This window comes from Natator depressus, chromosome 10 (genome assembly GCF_965152275.1).
Source record: "Natator depressus isolate rNatDep1 chromosome 10, rNatDep2.hap1, whole genome shotgun sequence".
Lineage (NCBI taxonomy): Eukaryota > Metazoa > Chordata > Testudines > Cheloniidae > Natator > Natator depressus.
The window spans coordinates 13,221,370-13,243,659 of record NC_134243.1 but is presented as its reverse complement, the minus strand read 5'-3'; the positions used below and the strand labels follow the sequence as shown (position 1 = coordinate 13,243,659).

General features: G+C 45.6%; 1 protein-coding gene across 1 annotated transcript; it reads left to right on the top strand.

Moving 5' to 3' along the window:
- Positions 1-6,737: 6,737 nt before the first annotated feature.
- Positions 6,738-21,888, top strand: CYP2W1 (cytochrome P450 family 2 subfamily W member 1). The gene is made up of 9 exons (XM_074965243.1): positions 6,738-6,935; positions 9,635-9,797; positions 11,275-11,424; positions 11,553-11,710; positions 14,620-14,790; positions 15,843-15,984; positions 16,503-16,687; positions 18,913-19,054; positions 21,698-21,888. Exons 1-9 carry the CDS (start codon positions 6,738-6,740, stop codon positions 21,886-21,888), a joined length of 1,500 nt encoding a protein of 499 aa, XP_074821344.1.
- The last annotated feature ends 402 nt before the right edge of the window (positions 21,889-22,290 follow it).

Genomic DNA, 22,290 nt, shown 5'->3' with positions numbered 1-22,290 from the left:
ATGCAAAGTCAATTCAGATATGCCTAGTTTAATCATGTTATGGTTCTGGGAACTTGGCAACCGCATTAGCAATGCCACACCTGGTCTCACCCACCCGCTGAGTAACAAGGATTAGAAAGATTAACAGTGTCTATAGCTCAACTCATGGTGAAGCAGAGGCTAAATCTGCATGCACTGGCAGTTCTCAGTACACGTCTGGTCAGTATTAGAAGGCCTGTGCAAAGTCGGCATAGACCAGCCCCTTTAGGTTTGGTTAGAGTCACAAACCTCCATGAATTCCTCTTCCCCCATAACTGCCTCCCCAGAACCCCTGCTTCACCTTACCTTTTGATGTCTTCAAGGGAACTGGTGACCTGACCCCTCCTGTTCTGTTCAGGCCAAGGCTCTTCGTGGGTCCTCTGGTGGTGCCAGGGTGCTGTTCACTGCCAGACCTTCAGCAGGGTCTTCAGAGGTGGATCTGTGTGGGTGACTTCACCTCAATCCACCCAGGGCTGTTCTGAAAGGGAAGAGGGGCATGGTGGAGGTGGGGTCCCACTCATAGGACAAGAGATGCTGGGAAACGACTGCGTTCCCAGCCAGCTCTCTACTGAGTTGCCTGCAGCAATGATTCTCAGGGAACCTCATGGGTTCTGTAGCAGTAGCACCATCATGCCAGCTATTTCTCAACCCCAGTGCATTTTTGCCAGGGAACACCCGCCATAACCTAATATTGATTAAGGTAGTAGTAGCCCAAAGCGCTCCCTGATTACAAGTGGGTTTTTGGCTCTGCACAAAGCTTTTGACTGCATTAGTCATGCGGAGATGGCAACTGGCTGACACATATGTTCAACTTTGGTCACCATATCTTCAAATGGATGCAGCAGAATTGGAGGGTGGTGGGGAGTCCGGGATAGGGCAATAGGACTGATTATAGACATGAAAAACCTCTCACAGAAAGAGAGGTTGGAAAGAGTGCCACTGTTTGCATGAGAGGGCAGATGAATAAGAGGAGGGGCATGAGAAAGATAGATAATGAATGGTGCAGAGAAGGTAAATCAGACACTTCTGTTCAGCATTTCTTACTGTAGAAGCATAAGTGGACATTCATTGAAATTGAAAGGCAGCAAATTAAAAAATAATAAAAGGAAATACTTTTTACACGATGAACATGTAGACTGTGGAAGTCATTGCCATGGGATATCACTGAAGCCAAGGATTAAAACAAATTGGACCCCAGACCATCCAGAGTTATAATAAGGAAGATTTAAAAACCCCAAGAATTTGGGAACGGATGGAAACCTTCAAGCTTTAGGTCGGCATGGGCAAACTTTTTGGGCCGATGGCCACATCTGGGTGGGGAAATTGTATGTAGGGCCGGGGCAGGGGGTTGGGGTGCAGGAAGGGGTGCGGTGTGCAGGAACGGGCTCAGGGCAAGGGATTGGGGCAGAGGAGGGGTATGGGGTGTATGAAGGGGGTCAGGGTAGGGGGTTGGGGTGCAGGAGGGGTGTGGACTGCGGGAGAGAGCTCAGGACAGGGGTTTGGGGTGCAGGAGGGGTGCAGAGTGCGACAGGGGGCTCAGGGCAGGGGGGTGGGGTGCAGGAGGGGTGCAGGGTGCAGGCAGGGGGCTCAGGGCAGGGAGTTGGGGGCAGGGTGCTGGAGGGGTTTGGGCTCCGGCCTGGTGCCACTTACCTAAAATGGCTCCAGGGTGGCAGCGGCATGCCGTGCAGCTCTGGAAAGCGTCCAGCACCACGTCCCTGCATGGCCTCTGGGGCGGGGGGCGCAGGGCTCCGAGCGCTGTCCTTGCCATGCCTCTAGGTACCTCCCCCGAATCTCCCATTGGCCGCGGTTCCCTGTTCCCGGCCAATGGGAGCTGCGGGGAGGCTGGGGGGAAGGCGGTGCCTGGAGGCGAGGGTAACGCACTGAGCCCTCTTGTCCCCCCACCCCCGGGGCCCCAGGGACGTTGTGCCGGCCGCTTCTGAGAGCGGTGTGGGGCCTGCGGCACCATGGGGGGCAATCCCACGGACCGGATCCAAAGCTCTGAAGGGTCGGATCTAGCCCGCGGGCCGTAGTTTGCCCACCCCTGCTTTAGGTCATAAGCCAATCTCCAGCTAATGGTGATCAGGCAGAAAAATTTCCTCTGGGCAGATTAACCCATAATTGTCTGGTGTAGTTTCTTGCACCTTCCTCTGAAACACCTGATACTGGCCACTGTCAGACACAGGTTACTGGGCTAGATTGACCACTGGTCTGGCTGAGTCTATGTTCCTAATGCTCTGTGTGTAGTTACAGAGAAGGCACTCATAACAAAGAAAGCTAATGAGGAAGTCACTAGTAGGTGTCTCATAGACTCACAAACTTTAAGGCCAGAAGGGACCATCATGATCATCTAGTCTGACCTCCTGCACATTGCAGGCCACAGAACCTCTCCCAATCCTGAAATAGACCCGTCACCTCTGGCTGAGTTACTGAACTCCTCAAATCATGGTTTAAAGACTTCAAGTTACAGCAAATCCACTATTTACACTAGTTTAAACTGGCAAGTGACCCAGGCCCCATGCTGCAGAGAAAGGCAAAAAACTTTACAGATTCTGTTCTCCGTCACATTTGCTTTACTTTAGTGTGACATTAGTGGAGCTATTCCTGATTTACGCTGATGTAAGTGAGAGCAGAATGAGGCCCTCAGTATGGAGAATGCTGATATCCTAACCGCTGATTGAAAAACACATGTTGAGGCCCATCTACAATGTACACATCTTTGTTTAATGATTCAGGCTTGTGCACACATTATGCCATACCTGCTGCAATCTGCACAATATAAATAGGAATGGCTAGGGAGCTAAATAGGGACACGCCTTTAAATCCCCTTCATATGCATTGGACTAGGAGAGTTTATTTCAGGTACAGAATGGAAAATGGTTTATATTTGGTTAATAAAAACATGCCTATAAACAGGTCTATAAAATCATGACTGGTGTAGAGAAAGTAGATAAGGAAGTGTTGTTTACTACTTCTCATAACACAAGAACTAGGGGTCACCAAATGAAATTAATAGGCAGCAGGTTTAAAACAAATAAAAGGAAGTGTTTCTTCACACAACGCACAGTCAACCTGTGGAACTCCTGGTCAGAGGATGTTGTGAAGGCCAAGACCATAACAGGGTTCAAAAAAAGAACTAGATAAATTCATGGAGGATAGGTCCATCAATGGATATTAGCCAGGATGGGCAGGAATGGTGTCCCTAGCCTCTGTTTGCCAGAAGCTGGGAATGAGCGACAGGGAATGGATCACTTGATGATTACCTGTTCTGTTCATTCCCTCTGGGGCACCTGGCACTGGCCACTGTCAGAAGACAGGACACTGGGTTAGATGGACCTTTGGTTTGACACAGTTCTTAAGACTGTCCCTCCCAAATATGGATGGTGAAGAGGCATGCTCCTGATGTGCACATATCAACCGGTCTGATTTGCCTTTACTGCCAGTGTAAGAAAGAGGAGAACCAGGCTCAAAGGCCTTAAGAAATATAAATGGTATCTGTATGTTGAGTACCCAGCGGAGAATGCAAATGATCACTGGGCGCTCTTGCACAAAGGAGACACTAGCTACCCCAGGCAGTTATCGTGTTAGCAGATGGTCCACTGAGCCTCTAAAATATTTCCTTTGAAAAATTTGTGTCGTGTGATATCACAGACAACAGAACTGGACAATGGTCTGAAGTCAGATGGACACTGAAACCTGCCATACCCAGAACTAGCCCAATCCACCACGTGCACAGGTTTGGAAAGTTGCTTTTGGGGAAGTTGGGCTGGAACAGTGGCTGTGGGGTTAATCTGGGGACCTGGATATGCACAGCAGTCATGTTGTCTGGTACCTGGAGTTGTACAGTGGGTGTCATGCTGCTTGGGAATTTGGAGTCATGCAACGGCTGCCAAATAGTTTCGGAATCTGGACTGGGGCAGTGGGTGCAGCAAGATCTGGAAATTTAGATTTCAACTAGGAGGCTAGAGCGTTTGCTTTTCAAGGGTTGATCTCTGTGTGTGCTCAAGCAGGGGAGCACGTAGCAAGTGGCATGTCAGGGAAACACGTAGTAGATGCATTATCTAGACAGGAATCTCTTGTCATCACAAAAACCCCATGTAACCTTGTCATATCAAAGCATCACACCCAAGGGCCTGTTTCCAAAAGGTCTTTTCTACAGCCATTTAAAACTATTTCTGAAAAATCCCTTTTTATTATTTAAACATTTAACAAAATTAGCGCAAAATGCCAAGGTGGTAGGTAGCAGCACATAGCTCCATAGGCTGGGGGTATGGCAAGCCAAAAAATCCTGCAAGACAGCACAGGTCATAGTGGCTTGATGTGTTGGGGGTATATTGACTGTTCCTTTCTGAAGGGAACAACATGCTTGCTTGGTGGTTGCTGTGGATGGCAGTGTATGCAGCTGTTGAATAGCATACAAGCCTTCTCTCTCACACTGCACCCCTTCCTCTCTAAACATGTCCCTCATGGTCATGGAAATATACTCCAAAGCGACAACAGCAAATTTGGCAGGTCCACTGTATCCCACATCAGGGTGCCATCAGGATGTCTGCATCATGTGCATTATGACAACAAAGGTTTTTGCACCTCTTTACATGCCTGCAGAAGCAGGAGTTAGTCTTGTAACACATTTTTGGAACCAAGGCTTTCCATGAGCAAATGACTACTGCAGGCCGTTTTATAAAAATTGTTTCCAGACCTCCATGTATCATGTAACCAAAAATTGAGCATTTTTGGAAGGGCTAAAAAGCGCAATGAATTTCACTGGTCCTACAACACCCAGGAACAATGCTACATATTTTTGAGCCCCCATCTACCAGTACTGTCTCTAACTATTTCCGTATGTACATCTGTAGAGCACTTGTGTAACATGAATGTAGGGGAAGCTGCAGGGCACTTCTTGGAAATGAATGTAAAAAGCCCCAGACATGTTCACGCATGATTGCCAGGTCCGAAGTTGGTTTGGCTGGTAATCAGAGTTCCTCTTCCAACCCCACTAGGAATGTGGTGTATCAATAAACTCAATTCAGATGTTGGAGATTCATGTAGAATTGTTGTATTTTTGGCCATCATTTTAGAATGCTGGTGCATATGGAAAGCATTTTCACGTAGGGCAAATTATGCCAGACTAATGAAGCAATTACTTCAGTAATGTCAAGGATTAACTATTCTGTGCCTCATCTTGCTGTCATTCTTGGGAAGATCTCAGTTAAAGACTGCTGCTTTTAGTTTACTATTTTCACACAGCCCTTCTGCATGTCACTTCCACTCTTTACTGGCTCCTTGTTAAGCTCCACACTGACAGCAATTATTCTGGGATGTGGCATGAACACAACTGCTGAAGGGTAAGATTTCATTGTAATTAAGGCTATTGATTTACAACCAAATTTTCAACTACCATGCACTAATACACTTGCAAAATGTGCTGGTACATCCATTTGTACTCAAACTTGTGAATTTGTGTGTGCAAACAAGTATTTGTGCATGCAAAGCAGGAAGTTGGGTGCACAACTACCTGCTTTGTCCACACAGTTGCACAATTATTCCTGAAATTTCTCTTCTACATGCACAAAGATGAGTTTTGCAGGCTCAGTCAGGTTCAAGTGCAACACTGATGAAGGTCCATTAGAAAATTTGACCAATAATATCATAGTTCTCCATATTTCATTAAAATCAGCAGAATAAGTATTGGTAAGATGCCAGATTTTAGCATATTCCCTGGTCCAGCTGTTCAGGCCTTGTAATGTTTTACGCTCACTTTGTACAGGCTAAAATGACTGTAGAATGTGCAAGACAGAGCAGAATTGGGCCCACAGTTTCTACCTAAGATAGAACAAACAGGAGGAGATGCACCCACCACTACACACCCTTACTGAGGTGGGCATGGTAACCGTTTGCACACATTGGGCCTGAAGCCTTATAGCCAAGTGCCAGCCACTGTCTATTCCAAAGGCCATAATCAACCACTGTGACTCTCAGCTCCTATGACTACTTCTTGAAGAGTCTCGTGGTTATGGCACAGATCTGGGCATCAGAAGTGCTAGGGTTCGACTCCACACGAGGAAAACAGGCTGTTGCTGACAGTACTTGTCAATGACAAATCCTTATGTTTCCCCCTTTCAACAGGCATCGAAAATGGTCTGTCTACACTAGGGCCTTTTGATCCCACCTTCACTAGAAGCTACACCATTCTCAAGCCAGAGGAGGATGACCCACTGCTGACAATTCAACAGGTCATTGCCCTAGGGTAGACAGACCCCCGGGGTTCTATTCCTATCTCTGCAATTGACTTACTGTGTGATCTTGGGCAAGTTACTTCACTGTCCCGTGCTTCTATTTCTCCATCTGCACAACAGGCATAATGGTACTCATGTCACTGCTCATAAAGTGCTTTGAGATCCTCAGGTGAAGGCGCGACAGGAATCGCAAAGCTCTATCATCAGACACACATACTCCTGCACAAATATGCACAGGCTTGTAACCCGAAACCCTGTTTATTGCTGGACAGACATTGCAAACTGCTTAGACCACATTCTCCAAGGTGTTTAAGGAGGGTGGAGTTTACCGTATGTATTTAGGTGTTTTGCAAACCCTAATAAGAGCAGAACACATGTGGCAATCGCAAAGAACAAACATAAAACCTGCGGCTACACTCTGAACAGCGCCACCGCATTTCTTTGTTATTGCTTCTAGCCCAAAAACCAGATTACAGCGAGAAAACAATGGCTTTTTTAATGCCATTTATTTCTGATCCTGCATTAATCTGTCTGCTAGGTGCACTGCTTTTATTAGGTGCATTTTATTTTTCAACTGGCTCTAAAAACTCACCTTTTAAACTGCCTCCTGGTCCACCTCCTCTTCCGATCATTGGCAACCTGCATTTGCTGGATATTAGAAGACAAGATAAATCACTATTGAAGGTAGGGGGGAAAAAAAACGCCTCATGCATTTTAAGTCTGCCTCAGCTAAACCAGTGAGAAGACTTTGTTGTTGTTTATTAATCTGAATTAAATTTCAGAGCTGTAAAAATTGCACGGTAATGTTGTCTCAAGCTTCTTCTAGCTCCTATCTATGTGGTGGCAATCTCATTTCTGATCAACCACCAAAGAAGGGCCCCTGGGGGTAATGTGGATTTTTTCATGTAAACTTGATAAGGTACATGAAGTATACAGTGCATGTGGGACTTTAAATATGAACTTGACAACTCTCATACCCAAAGGGCTTTTAGACTATTAGCAAATAACTAACATGAAAAAGAAAATCCCCAGGAAGAAGTAAGAGGATTTCACTATAAAGAGTCCAACAGCCACATAAGGAAGGGTCAAATCCAGATATTCTTATGCAGTTGTTACTCCATTCCTAAGAAGGCAAATTCCCAATGAAATCGAGGGAGTGGCAGAACAACAGGATGGATTAATTTTGTCAAGTAGCTGGAATAAATATCCTGTGAATTCTTCTGTTAACTTGTAATTAAAACCACTTATCATTGTCTAAGCAGATAATGAGTTCTTATCTGTAAGAGGATGCTGAAAAGGAGCCTGTCAGGCTAGGGTCAATCCAGGAGCTTTGCTTTTCCTTACCCCAAGAGAAAAGTTTTGCAAAACTTCTCCCTGGCTGTCTGAGCATGTTTCCTTCCTGCCCATCCAGCTCTGCCTTGGATCTGTTTCTGCCAGGGTTTAATAAACAGTGCAACAAATATTTGGGGTCCTGGTGCATGACTAGGACTCTTCGACACTAGGGTGATACAAATAGTAAAACAGCTATCATTGCAGGGTTCCATCCAGTGCATAGTACCTATTGGTTACTAACATGGGCTATATCCTTAGCGCATTGACCTCACGCAGGGGGATTTGCAGGGTCAGAAGTTCTCCTCCCAGGGCCCAAATGCAACGAACGGGCTGTGGATGAGGCTGCCCTCTGCCATCTATGTTTAGGTTACAAGGCATTGAATTTGTGCAGTGGCCACACATCTCTGTGTCTCCAACCCCTCTCTGTGCTGGCTTGAAGCACTGGCACAGTGACTTTATGTGCAAACTATGGTGTGTTAAAAGCCTTCCACCATTGTATCATTGGGGGTGGGAGTCAGAATTCACCCCATGTGCTTAGACCCTACTTTATCCCTTAACATATGGAATGGCGTGAAACTTTGCAACGCTTGAAAAATGAAGTTTCTTTGCAGGGATCCCATTCTGCTCCCCTAAAAATGCAAGATACATAGCGGCTAGCAGCATGTGCACACATGCCACCCCCATGAAACTCGGATTCTCTCCCCAGGGTGTTATGCTACATGCAGAATGCCTATGGGAGTCATTAGCAAACATGATTCTTTACCAAACATGAACAGGAATCCGCCCCCCAGCACAGCCAGCTCTGCAGACATACGACAAGGTGGAGGTGAGGTAGTATCTTCTGTTGAACCACCTTATCGTGGTGACAGACACAAGCTTTGGAGCTACAAGTGCTCTTCTTCAGGTCCGGGAAAAGTAGCAAGAGTGTCACAGCTAAAAACAAGATTGAGCAGATAGTTTAGAGTAGTTCGCAAAAAAAAAAAAAAAAAAAAGTTCAGACGTGTCAAAATGTCGACATTTTTGGAACAAAACATTTAGATGTTTCCTTTCAAAACAACTTTCAGTATGAATTTTCTTAAATTTTATAACCTACAATAGAATAGAATACAATATAGTAGAATATAAAGTCAAAAAATCAAAATGAAACATTTTGATGGAGCCAAAACATTTTTTTTTAAATATTTTCTTTCATGGAGAATTTTGCAATTTTCAGTTTTCATTCCAAATCAGAACAAAAAGAAATTTAAAAAACTTGAAATCCTGCATGAAATGGAATTTCTATTCTTTTCACAGCTCTAGCAAGACACCTTTAAGTGAGTCACAATTGCTGTAAGAATTGTTATACATTTTGTAACAACAGGTCTGTTTGTATCTGTCTTTCTCCTATTCCGCCATTTTGTTTATTAACTGATCCCCATTCTATAGGGGTCTGTTTGTTCTTTATTCTCCTTCTTCTTCAGAACAAAACCAGACTATTAGCTTCCTGTAGACATCAGAATATTCTCTTGTGGCACTGAGCTCAAACACCCCACTAATAGTCTATACCAGTCTATACTCTATAGATTATACCAGTCTATACCAGACTATCCTTTTAATGACTATACTTCAGCTACCAGTCATGGAACCTTTTTCCCCTTTCTAACTACCCAACACTGATTCTGAATCAAGAAGAGACTTCAATGACTTCCTAGATTTTCACTGACTAAATTAAGAGAAATGCAAAGAGTAAACAAAGTGCGTAAACACTGGGGATTTATGAATATCTCATTTTTAACATTCAAGTGTATGTAAAAGTATGAGTTTGTTTAAAATACATGGGGCCAGATTTCCTGGTCTGAATGCCACAGAGTTAGAGATTGGAGTGTGTGTGGTTTTCCCCACACAGAACAGGACTGGGCTCCTACTAGACCAACGGGTTTCATGCATATGCTAGTCAGATTAGTGCTATAAACAAATACACCTGCATACGCCTTGGGTATTAAGAGGAAATGAGGGGTTTCTGAATGCGCTCTCTCCACTGATGACACTAAAATCCTCTTCCTCTCTTTCAGCTAGCAGAAAAATATGGGCCGGTGTTCACCCTCCACTTTGGGTCCCAGAAAGCTGTGGTACTGACTGGATATGAAGCCGTGAAGGAGGCGCTCGTGAACTTCACGGATGAATTTGTAGACCGACCACCCATCCCAATATTTGAACAAATCCAGCATGGAAATGGTACTAGCCATTGGAGATGTGAGAGTTTCAAAAGGGCTCAGCCTTGGCCTAACTCTTCTCCTACTGCCACCATTGCCTGAGCACTTTTGGAAGTCCTGCCCCAAGTCTGTATTTTAGCCAAACTGACCCCAAAATTCTGCTTTTCCAGTTTATTTAGAATGGTTTGCAGCTGTTGTCATTAGTGGCAATTACTTTGGCAAACAACTTTGTAACCAGTTAACATCCTGAATTTTAAAAGACGAGGGCAGAATTTTAAAGGCACAATGGCAACTATGTGACTAATTCCCATAGGCAGCCAATGTGAGTTAGGTGCCTCACTTCCATGAATGCATTTTACCTGAGGTATCAGTTCATGAGAGATGAACCATACTGGATTTGGCACTCAGGTATTTTGCCTCTCTTGCCAGTCGGTGCTGCCATTTGGGATGTATTCATTCCAGAAAGTCCTGCCTTCAAAAATCACCCTTTGTAGAACAATATATCACAGGTTCAGATAAGGGTTATGGGCCAAATCTGTGATCCCTTCCCTCAAACAGCTCCATCATTTCCCCAAGGCAGTTCCTCCATTCCCATATCCATGAATGGCTTAGAAAACATTTTACCTGGATCCTCCTCTTATTTCTTCCACTCTCTAGCTCAAAGTTTAACTAGGAGCTCCAGCATCAACTATCACACAGAGCTCCTTGAGTACAATGTGTGATAGAGCCCCCCAGTCACACTCTGAGAGCTGATCTCAGTGCTACAAACTGACAAATCAATGGAAGGAGGAAAAGAATTGGTCAGAGTCAGTATATCTGTAACACTGATATAATGGGGGGCAGTAGAAAAGCTTTCACATTTAGCTCCTAGGTCAATTCTAATCTAGATCAGCAGCTATTACGAGCGGCTGACTTTTAGTGATCTGGGTGAAATGAGTTTGGTGGGATACTGTCCACGTCACACAAGCAAACACTAACACCAGTAGTAAATAACAGTCTTATTGGTAGCTTCAGCAGAGATGCCAAGGATTGACTAAGGGCTTGGAGACTCTGTTATCCCTTGACCACTAGAGGTCATGTCAGATCTGGGGCACAGCCAGAAGCTTTTGCCTCTGCTACCCTTGCAGCACTTGTTGAATGGACCAACAGAGGATTTAGGTCTTCAGGGCTGTTAATCTGGCCCATTACATCAGCATTAAAGTCACACAGAAAATGTATTAAAAAACAGAGTGCTCTAAATGCCTGGTTGCCTCCCACATGAGTGTGATGGCAAAGACTGAACTGGGAGGAAAACTATTTCCATGAAGTAAAAGATGGCTAGGATTGGTGGACGGAGCTAGGAGGAGGACATAGAAATGAATGTCAAATGGGATAATGGGACAGCAAGGAGAAATGGAGGGAGAGAAATGGTGGAGATAGTCTCATATTCTTTTAAGTAGAGTAGGATCCCCTTGAATTCTACATTCTCAGCAATCACATATACCTCACCTATACCTCAGGTGTGTTCTTTTCTAATGGAGAACTGTGGAGAACGATGCGAAGATTCACTGTGTCAAGCATGCGCAACCTTGGAATGGGGAAAAAGCTGATAGAGGAAAGAATTCTTGAAGAGCTTCATTTGCTTATTGAGATGATCAAATCTTTCCAAGGTGAGCTGGGGAATATTAAGGTTAAATATCGCATTGCGCAGACTTTTCAAACACCATTGTAAACACAGGTCAGCGGTGAGGCTGCGGCATGAGAGTTATGTTTATGCTTTTGTTTGTTCTTATTATAGGTGAACCATTTAGCCTCAAGTCATTTAATGCTGCTCCAACCAACATCACCTTTCTTATGCTGTTTGGGGACCGGTTTGACTACAAAGACCCAACCTTTGTCACTCTGTTAAGACTCATAGATGAAGTTATGGTTCTTCTTGGATCTCCATTCTTGCATGTAAGTAACTCTTTCAGTGTATTTTGAGTCATACAGGCTCCATGATCCAGCGCAGAAGATCTCAGGCTGTAAGAACTAGCACATCCCATCTAAAACTCAATAGTATTTGGGGTGCTGCCTTTCATAATTATAATCAGTGTCATTAAAATGGAGTCTGATCCTCAGACCATATTTGAAACCAAGCTGTATATTATGTAATTGCAACCCGCCTACCACCATTTACAAATCATTGGTCTAACAGACTGAACAAAGGGACTGTGAGTTAGGAATAACCCTGTTATGCAGGGTTAGATTCACTCTGAGAAAGGACAGGAAGCAGCACTGCAAGCTTCCCCAACTCTCCAGCCAATGTGCTTCAACCATGACATGGGAGGAAACCCTTCTAGCCCCCAAAACTGGAATTCAGGCTCTGCACCCTCTTGGCCTCAAGGCTGAGATTACCAATGTGCATGAGATATAGTGTCAGCTGTATTCATGGATTTTGTAACATGCCCGTAAGATTGAAACTCCAAGAACATTTTGTGCCGTGACTATTTTCCACATCTATTAGTGACCTGTACTGAATTATACTTACTATACGAAGGTTATCTACATTGCATCTGTAACAAGAAAAACTTGTCTGGGTGGATGAAATCCACTGGTTGGTCTATAGGTCCCTAGACAGTGTCACAAATCCACAGTGTTCCTGAGTGTTGTAATTTGCATTTGGATCGTTAATTCAACAGCGGGGAAAAAAATCACATTTCACCAGCCAGTTCCCTCTATTGTTCATGTGAGGATGGTCACATGCAGGGTTTATTCCAGCCAGTTCATGGCATGTATCACACTAGGAAACTAAGGTAACAGTTGTGTTTTAGTATGAACTGGTATCACAGTATCTCTTTGTACCAGCTAAGGTGATAGGTAATAGTGCTGAATGGAAGATATCGTGCTCATGAAACAGTTTACTAACGTGCTAGTATAAGGTAGTGAAATATGAACAACTGGTGCCTGGAGTTACAACCTGCTAGTTCTTGTTTTTATTCTCTTCAGCACAGACAAGAGCAACATCTTTGTGGCCAGGCTGCTGATAGCCTCTATGACACATAAAATAGTCCCACTGAGAATTGCTGTCTGGTGTGGATTTGAGATGAGAATTATGCTATAAGAATTTTAGCCCTGTACTGAATGTTGGTTTCTGCCCCCAAGATTTGAGACTTGTGACAGTGTCAGGCCAGATTGCTACAGGAGAGTGTTTTGTTTTTGTTTTTATAGGCATCAGGTTTCATACAAACAAGGGGAAGTCCTTTTTCCACACAATGGCAAGTTAAACTGTGGAACTCATTGCCATGGGATAGGAGGTAGCTATATTAGCCCCAGATTAAGCAGATCCCTTTTCCCTGAGTAAGATAATAGGCTGTTCCAGAACAATCAGGAAGCTGTGGAACCAATTAAGGCAGGCTAATTAGGACACCTGGAGCCAATTAAGAAGCTACCAGAATCAGTTAGGACAGGCAGGCTAATCAGGGCACCTGGTTTTAAAAAGGACCTCACTTCAGTTAGCGAGGTGCATGCGAGGAGCTAGGAGCAAGAGGCGCGCAAGAAGCTGAGAGTGAGAAGGCATACTGCTGGAGGACTGAGGAGTACAAGCATCATCAGACATCAGGAGGAAGGTCTGGTGGTGAGGACAAAGAAGGTGTTGGGAGGAGGCCATGGGGAAGTAGCCCAGGGAGTTGTAGCTGTCACGCAGCTGTTACAGGAGACACTATAGACAGCTGCAATCCACAGGGCCCTGGGCTGGAACCTGGAGTAGAGGGTGGGCCTGGGTTCCTCCCATCCCCCCAACTCCCTATTTGATATAAGAGGAGTCGATCTGGAATGTGCGTCCCACCAGAGGGGAAGGTCCCTGGCCTGTCCTCCGACTCATTAGGTGGGCCAGCAGAGACTGTGGGGATTGTTCTCCTCCTTTTCCCCATGCTGGCCAGTGATGAGGTTAGCCAAGTAAACGGCAGGTTTGTGCCACTAACAAAAGGAACCAAACTGAGGACTGCTGTAAACCTCTGAGGCGAGCAAATCCGTCAGAAAGTGCAGAACCCACCAAGGCAGAGGAAGAACTTTGTCATAGACTTTATCTTTTTAATTTATTCTATTTGTTCTTATATGTCATTTCACTGTGCATGACAGTGCAGCTTTTGCCTGCCTCCTTTGTATTTTCTAATCATAGTTCGTGTTCAGAGGCTATGTCTGTGTTAAACATGCTTCATAGGAGTCAGCAAAGTACTTAATCATGTACCCAGCCGCACTGAAATCAAAGGACTAGATTTTGTGGCACAAAGTGGACTTAATGTGGCCAGAGGAGAATTTCCTTTGTGCAAGGGAACTCTCAGCTGGCATAGCCAACTCCCGCTCCAGCCAAACATAGGGGTTACAGGGTCAGCATGTCAGGGACATTTTGGCGGGAGGGGCTTGGTGGAGTAGTGCACTCAATTTGTATGTAGAATAAGCTTCCCAAGGGACCCTGCACCTGTGATGTAAGTTAGAGCTGCTTCCTTTTAGCTTTGCCCTTGTGCTGAGACCTGGCACCTCAGAATCAGGGAGACATAACTGGCTCCCTTGTGGCCTCATCGCTGCATTTTAGCAGAGCCCAGATGCAGTAGAAAATCTGCTCCAATGGGACCACATAGTTAGGCCTGTGCTTAAGAACCTTGCTGAATCAGGGCCTGAAAGTGTAAGGCCCAGCCCTACATTCAAATGTGCTAGCTTCACCCAGGTAGAGTCCCAGTGATATCAGCATTGCTGGTTATCATTACAAACCTCTTTTGGACAATGTTATGGACCTCTAATGACAGGCTGTCCCAGAACCCTTTTGCATGGCTCTTTCTGTATCTTGGCACTTTGAGTTTAATGCGTCTATTTTTTTTCCTTACTAGTTTTTTAATTTCTACCCATTCCTTGGATTATTTCTCAAAACCCACAAGATTTTACTTAAAAAAATAGAAGATGTGCGCATCATTTTAAGGAATTACATCCAGATCAGCAGACAAGATGTCAACGAGAACTCACTGAGCTACATTGATGCATTAGTGTTCAAGCAACATGAGGTATGTGACTAAGATGCTCCATTTACAATTTACTCTGTTTTCAACAAAAACACTTAACTAGATCCTGATCTCAGCCACATCAACTTAACCTTCCTGAAGTCAATGCCGTTATCCAGATGTAACTGAAATCAAACTCTGTTCCCTTACTTTTGCCATAATTTATCTAGTGAATGTTTCACCAAAATCGGATGTGAAAACACCACCCCACTTTATAATCTATGATCAACTGTTTGTTCCTACAGGAAAATCAATAGGGTTTCATGAAGGATGAATCTGACCCTTTGTGTTAATAAAGAAACCAATCATTAATCTAATTGTTCTAAAAGGAATAATACACCCAAAGGAAGTTAGTTGTTATATCACAGCTACATGTCCTGGCCCTGAATTTATTCCTTGCATCCAGCCACTATGATTTCTAAGACAGATTGATCTCAGTGTAATATTAAAACAAAAAACATTGAGACTCTAAGCTTTTCTTCTTTCAAACAGAGCTGGGCCAGATATGCACACTGCACCTCCTAGCCACTCATACTGAGCTGGATTCAAGGATCACTATGCCCCAACAGTCTGGCAGGGGAGAATGTTCACAAAAAATCTTTGCACACATTCCAGCCGGGCAGGTAGAGTGGGAGGTGTCTCTTGGAGGTTTGAAATGATTGAACTCGAATCTCCAGCTGCACACAGAAGGGAATAGGTATTTCCAACCCCTGCAAAATGAACTGCAGTGGTGAGTTTGTGAATACCATCCTAAGCACAGCGCAGCCCTGCTTCAGATTAGAGATGAACCCTGAACCAATCGCTTGCATCAAAACACCTCTAGCTTCTGGGGAAGTTCAGCTCTCCATGCAAATCTGCACTGTGTGGCTCAGACCCAACTCTGCCCTTGGTTCTGAAATCCTTTGCTGGCTTCCCCTTGGCTCACAAACCGAGGAGAATGCCAGAAAATGCAATGGACGAGGTGGGGCTTCCCAAAGCTTACTCAATGGTAATTTTGCCTCAGTCAGAGTGAACAAGAGCACTTTCAACACTAACTGAAACTTGTGTGTTTAAAGGAGACAAACAAGAAAGACAGCCTGTTTCATGACGAAAACATAATCGCCTCTGTACTCGACCTGGTCATGGCTGGAACTGAGACAACTGCCACAACATTGCAATGGGCCATCCTACTGATGATGAAATATCCAGAGATCCAAAGTGAGCCGCTCTCTGGTTTCACTCTTTGTCCGTGCCTTGTTTTAATAAGAAGGTCAGGTTAAGTGTCCGATGTGTAGATGCCAATGCTGCTTTCGCCCCAAAAGCTGCATCCCCTCTCTTTATTATTAGTTATTATTTGTACTGCAGCAGCATGAGGGAGCCCCAATCATGGGTCAGGACCCCAATGTGCTAGGCACTGTATGAACACCAAACAAAAAGATTGTCCTTGTCCCAAAGAGTTGGCAGTCTAAGCTGATTAAGGCTGGTTTCTGTCTTCCAAAACTGGATTTTTCTATTTCCTCGCGGGAGCAGTGTAGAGAAGAGTTGTGTAGGTGGAATCATACAAAACAAAACAAAACAAAACAAAACACACATGCCTGAAATCCAGAGAGACTTGGGGTGCCTGAGGAAGCCAGGTTTAGGGTTTGAAAAATGTGGTTTGTTTTTGCCAAAGCAAATTCAAAAGTGCGGAGAGAGGCCTTCCGATGGGACACATTTGTGTTTGCTTCTACTTTTAGAAAAGGTACAAGAGGAGATTGGGACCATTGTCCAATCAGGAAATCAGGCCACATATGAAGACCGGAAAAACATGCCATTTACAAACGCGGTGATACATGAAGTGCAGAGATTCATCACCCTGCTGCCACACGTTCCACGGTGCACATCTGTTGACACACATTTCAGAGGCTACTTCCTCCCCAAGGTATGTATCGCATTTTTTAAATGGAAACCACTATGTTCCGCCCTTTGCCTCACCTCAGTCCCTGGAAAAATCATGGAGCAGGTCCTCAAAGAATCAATCCTGAAGCACTTACATGAGAGGAAAGTGATCAGGAACAGTCAGCATGGATTCACCAAGGGAAGGTCATGCCTGACTAATCTAATCGCCTTTTATGATGAGATTACTGGTTCTGTGGATGAAGGGAAAGCAGTGGATGTATTGTTTCTTGACTTTAGCAAAGCTTTTGACACTGTCTCCCACAGTATTCTTGTCAGCAAGTTAAGGAAGTATGGGCTAGATGAATGCACTATAAGGTGGGTAGAAAGCTGGCTAGATTGTCGGGCTCAACGGGTAGTGATAAATGGCTCCATGTCTAGTTGGCAGCCGGTGTCAAGTGGAGTGCCCCAGGGGTCGGTCCTGGGGCCGGTTTTGTTCAATATCTTCATAAATGATCTGGAGGATGGTGTGGATTGCACTCTCAGCAAATTTGCAGATGATACTAAACTGGGAGGAGTGGTAGATACGCTGGAGGGGAGGGATAGGATACAGAAGGACCTAGACAAATTGGAGGATTGGGCCAAAAGAAATCTGATGAGGTTCAATAAGGATAAGTGCAGGGTCCTGCACTTAGGATGGAAGAATCCAATGCACCGCTACAGACTAGGGACCGAATGGCTAGGCAGCAGTTCTGCGGAAAAGGACCTAGGGGTGACAGTGGACGAGAAGCTGGATATGAGTCAACAGTGTGCCCTTGTTGCCAAGAAGGCCAATGGCATTTTGGGATGTATAAGTAGGGGCATAGCGAGCAGATCGAGGGACGTGATCGTTCCCCTCTATTCGACACTGGTGAGGCCTCATCTGGAGTAGTGTGTCCAGTTTTGGGCCCCACACTACAAGAAGGATGTGGATAAATTGGAGAGAGTCCAGCGAAGGGCAACAAAAATGATTAGGGGTCTAGAGCACATGACTTATGAGGAGAGGCTGAGGGAGCTGGGATTGTTTAGTCTGCAGAAGAGAAGAATGAGGGGGGATTTGATAGCTGCTTTCAACTACCTGAAAGGGGGTTCCAAAGAGGATGGCTCTAGACTGTTCTCAATGGTAGCAGATGACAGAACGAGGAGTAATGGTCTCAAGTTGCAATGGGGGAGGTTTAGATTGGATATTAGGAAAAACTTTTTCACTAAGAGGGTGGTGAAACACTGGAATGCGTTACCTAGGGAGGTGGTAGAATCTCCTTCCTTAGAGGTTTTTAAGGTCAGGCTTGACAAAGCCCTGGCTGGGATGATTTAACTGGGAATTGGTCCTGCTTCGAGCAGGGGGTTGGACTAGATGACCTTCTGGGGTCCCTTCCAACCCTGATATTCTATGATTCTATGAATGGATACTTAGACGCTAAGGGCCAGATTCTGCCAGCCTCATGTGAGTAATTCCTCACTCCAAGAGGAGCTCTGTTTGACTCAGTGGGGCTATTTGCAGAGTGAGGTACTCTGGAAGGCTGGCATGCAGGATCTGGCCCCATGTTTGTAGTTTCCAAGGCAGTGCTGGGGATTTAGCCATCTTCTAAACACCCTACACGGCCTTGAAAATCTCAGCCTGTATCATGTACAGTGCTCTGAATGAACGGGTTCAAATCATCTATGCAAGTGCACCTGGTAGAAACCAGAATTAAAGCTGGAATTTGGCACAGCCAACAGGTAAACTCCAGGTTTCAGTGAAGCCAGTAGCAAGATTCACATTTACTTCCATCAGACTGAGGTTTGGGTCACAGGAAGAAGCAAAGTTTTAACAGCAGGGTGGAGACTGACAGAGTAGATCAGCGGAATTCAATAATCTTTTAAGACCAAATCCTGCAGCCCTTCCTTGCCTCAGCCACCAGTACTCACACAGCTACAATGTCCTTGCCCATCTGAGTATGGCATTGGCAGCATCATGTCCTACTCTGAATGTTGTTGTTGTTGTTATTTATAATTGCTACGGGGTAGCACTGAGGAGCCCCAGCCAGGGCCAGGACCCCGTTGTGTTAGGCACTGTACAAACACTGAACAAAAGGATACTCGTTGCCCCAAAGACCAATGAGCAATGTATCTCTAAGAGAATTCCTCAGGATTGGAGTGTCAGTTCAATCAGAGGTTTCATTTTGCTTTTGGATGTATAGAGGTTTGTAGAACCAAACACCTCTTTTAGTTTGTCCTCATGTTGTATTCCAGGGAATAACTGTGATTCCTTCCCTCACTTCGGTGCTGCTGGATAAAACACAGTGGGAGACACCACATGAGTTTAACCCCAACCACTTTCTTGATGCTGGTGGGAAGTTTGTAAAGAAAGAAGCTTTCCTGCCATTCTCCACAGGTAATTAAGGGGCCCTATCCTGAACGGAGCAGAGGGTTCTCAGACTCTGGCAGGATCAGGAACTTTGTACTAGGAAACAGAGCATTGATCAGGAGAGATCTATTTCAGAATTTCAAAAAGGATCAAACCAACCTAATACCCAGCCAAGCAAAGCCAATGAATCTTCAACAGACCTGACTTATCTCAGCATAAGCCTTACCTCTAACAAAATGGATCAGTTCTCAACTGATACAAAGGTAGACAAAGGGAAGGAAGGGTGTCGGCTCCAAAAGAATAAGGAAGGGAGCCCAAAAGGTGCTAAGGAGAGGCCAGCCAAAATAAACAGGACTTGAATGATACCCTAAACCAGAGACAGGAGGCTGTACCATTGACTTACTGTGTGGCCTTGACACATCACTGAATCCTTTCTGGATTTTAATTTCTTCATCTGCAAAATACAGTCAATAATACTCGGTCACAAGGAGGGAGTGGGCTTAATTGAAAGATGCTAGACCAGGGGTGGGCAAACTTTTTGGCCCGAGGGCCACATCTGGGTATGGATATTGTATGGCGGGCCATGAATGCTCACAAAATTGGGGGTTGAGGTGCGGGAGTGGGTGAGGGCTCCGGCTGGGGGTGCGGGCTCTGGGGTGGGGCCGGGCATGAGGGGTTGGGGATGCAGGAGGGTGATCCAGGCTGGGACGAGGGGTTCAGAGAGTGGGAAGGGGATCAGGGCTGGGGCAGGGGGTTGGGGTGTAGGGGGGGATCAGGGGTGCAGGCTCCAGGCGGCGCTTACCTCAAGCAGCTCCCGGAAGCAGCAGCATGTCCCCTCTCTGGCTCCTACATGGAAGCGCGGCCAGGCGTCTCTGCGCGCTGCCCCATCCGCAGGCACCGCCCCTGCAGCTCCCATTGGCCATCACTCCTGGCCAATGGGAACTGCTGGGGCGGCGCTTGGGGCAAGGACAGCATGTGGAGTCCCTTGGCTGCCCCTACGCGTAGGAGCCAGAGGGGGAACATGCTGCTGCTTCCAGGAGCCGCGTGGAGCAGGGCAAGCCCTCAACACTGCTCCCCAGCATGGAGCAGGGCAGGCCCCAGACCCTGCTCCCTGGCGGGAGCTCGAGGGCCAGATTCAAACGTCTGAAGGGCTGGATGCGGCCCCTGGGCCGTAGTTTGCCCACCCCTGTGCTAGACAGATGTGTAAAATACTGACCTACTCCACCCCTCTAAATGTGTATTTGCGTATGCATGCACGCACGCACGCACACACATATACACACACACATGCAAACATGCAGCCAAGGTGGAATAAATCAAACAGCCCATCCCAAGTATTCAGATGAAGTTCCGACAGGCAAGGAACATTGCAAGGTATCAGGTATCCTGTGAAATTCCATCCGAATCCCTCTTTAGTGGAGAGGTGTCCTCTAACCAGCCTCTCTGCTGTGGCCCAGCAATAAATGTTTCCAAATGCTGTTAATTTCCAAAGCTGCCTGCTTCCTGGCCTGCACGTGCTGCCATCCAGCAGAGCGCATTACAAGTGGCCACAGCTGGAAAGAGTAGCCTTACTATGAGGTTTACAAATCCCTACACTGCAGGAACCCTGAAGTACTGTAGAGGAAGATTGCCTGCAGAATCTCTCAAATCCTGCCTTGCAACCCGATACTTTACAGCTGTCTCTGTTAAATGTCAGCTGTGGAGTCCAGATCAGGAATCCAGCTGTGATTCTGGACCCCGCTCTCCAGCATGGGGTTTGTTGCTACAGCACTGCATCAGCCAGGCATTTGCATTTTTGATGCAAAAATCATCAGCAGTGATTTTTTGATGTCAAAAGCCACGTTCTCGCTTTCCCCTGATTTCTTCATGATGTCATCTCTCAGATACTGTCATTCTGGGGCAGGGGATCCTGCTAAAAAAGAAACAGTCTTATGGGAGCCAAGAACAAAAGACAGTCACCAAAGTGTGACTGGCTGGGTGATAACCTACAAGTCTTCAAACCATTCCACCTTTGGGGAAGGGAACATTTCTCGGGAAGGCTGATTTTTAAGAGAAAGGGGTTGTTTGAAAGTGCTCAGGGGGCTGGGGTGTCAGGATAAGTCTGTGGATGGTGTCTGTGGACTACGGTTGCATCTCAAGATTTCAGCCTAGATACAGAGCCCCACTGTGCTGGGTGCTGTACAAATACACAGCGAGAGGTAGTCCCTGCCCTGTAGAGCTCACAATCTAAACAGACAAGACAGACACAGCATGGGAGGGGAACAAACACACAGAGAGGGGAAGTGACATACCGCAGGGTCACACAACAATTCAGTGGCTGAATTCAGATCTCTAATTGTGTCCTATCCACTAGAGACCACAGCCTGCCACAGAAAAGGGTGCACAATAATTTCATGTATTACATACCCTGGCAATTTACCATGTGGCTATCACCTCCTTGTTATATGAACGTGTCTGACAAAGGAATCAACATGCATACCATGGCAACATGAGCTACTGGCATAATCATCTGGCTACAAAACAGACTATTTTGCTGTAACTATGTCCGTTCAGCTGGGTACAATGGTACACGAGGAGTCCCATTACTGCTCCTAATAGATCACCTGATGACTATAACATTAACATACATCACCTCTGTAACTATTTCTCTAACCATTTTTGACACTGCAGGGCGCCGGAATTGCATTGGAGAAAGTCTGGCCAAGATGGAGCTGTTTCTGTTCTTTGTAGGGTTGCTGCGGACGTTTACTTTCCAACCCCCGCCAGGGGTCACGGAATCAGAGCTGGACCTTGCGGTTCCTCAGACTACTTTTACTTTAAGACCACAGCCTCAGTCAGCCTGTGCTGTTCTGTGTGAATAAGCAGGACAGTATTAGGGAATCATTCCTTTGTATTGACTTTGAGTGCATAGGACATTTCTGCTGAGCGCAGCAAAGAGAAGGCAGAGCCTTGGAGAAATGGTTAATATGTTTCACTCTCTGCTTCTCATAGACTTTAAAGGACAATTGCGATCATATAGTTGGACCTTCTGCACATTGCAGGCCACAGAACCTCACCCACCCACTCCTGTAATAGACCCCTAACTTCTATAATGTACACGCTCCTGCACCTGTGGAATGAGCTGTGTTCTGAATAAGAATATTATGGGAATCTGACTGTAAAAGCTACCTCTCTCAAGAAGACTAGAGCACCATTAATCTGTAATGGGCAGAAATGCTATAGGGGCCCCATGCTAGAGCCATCCAATAGGATCAAGTGCAGGG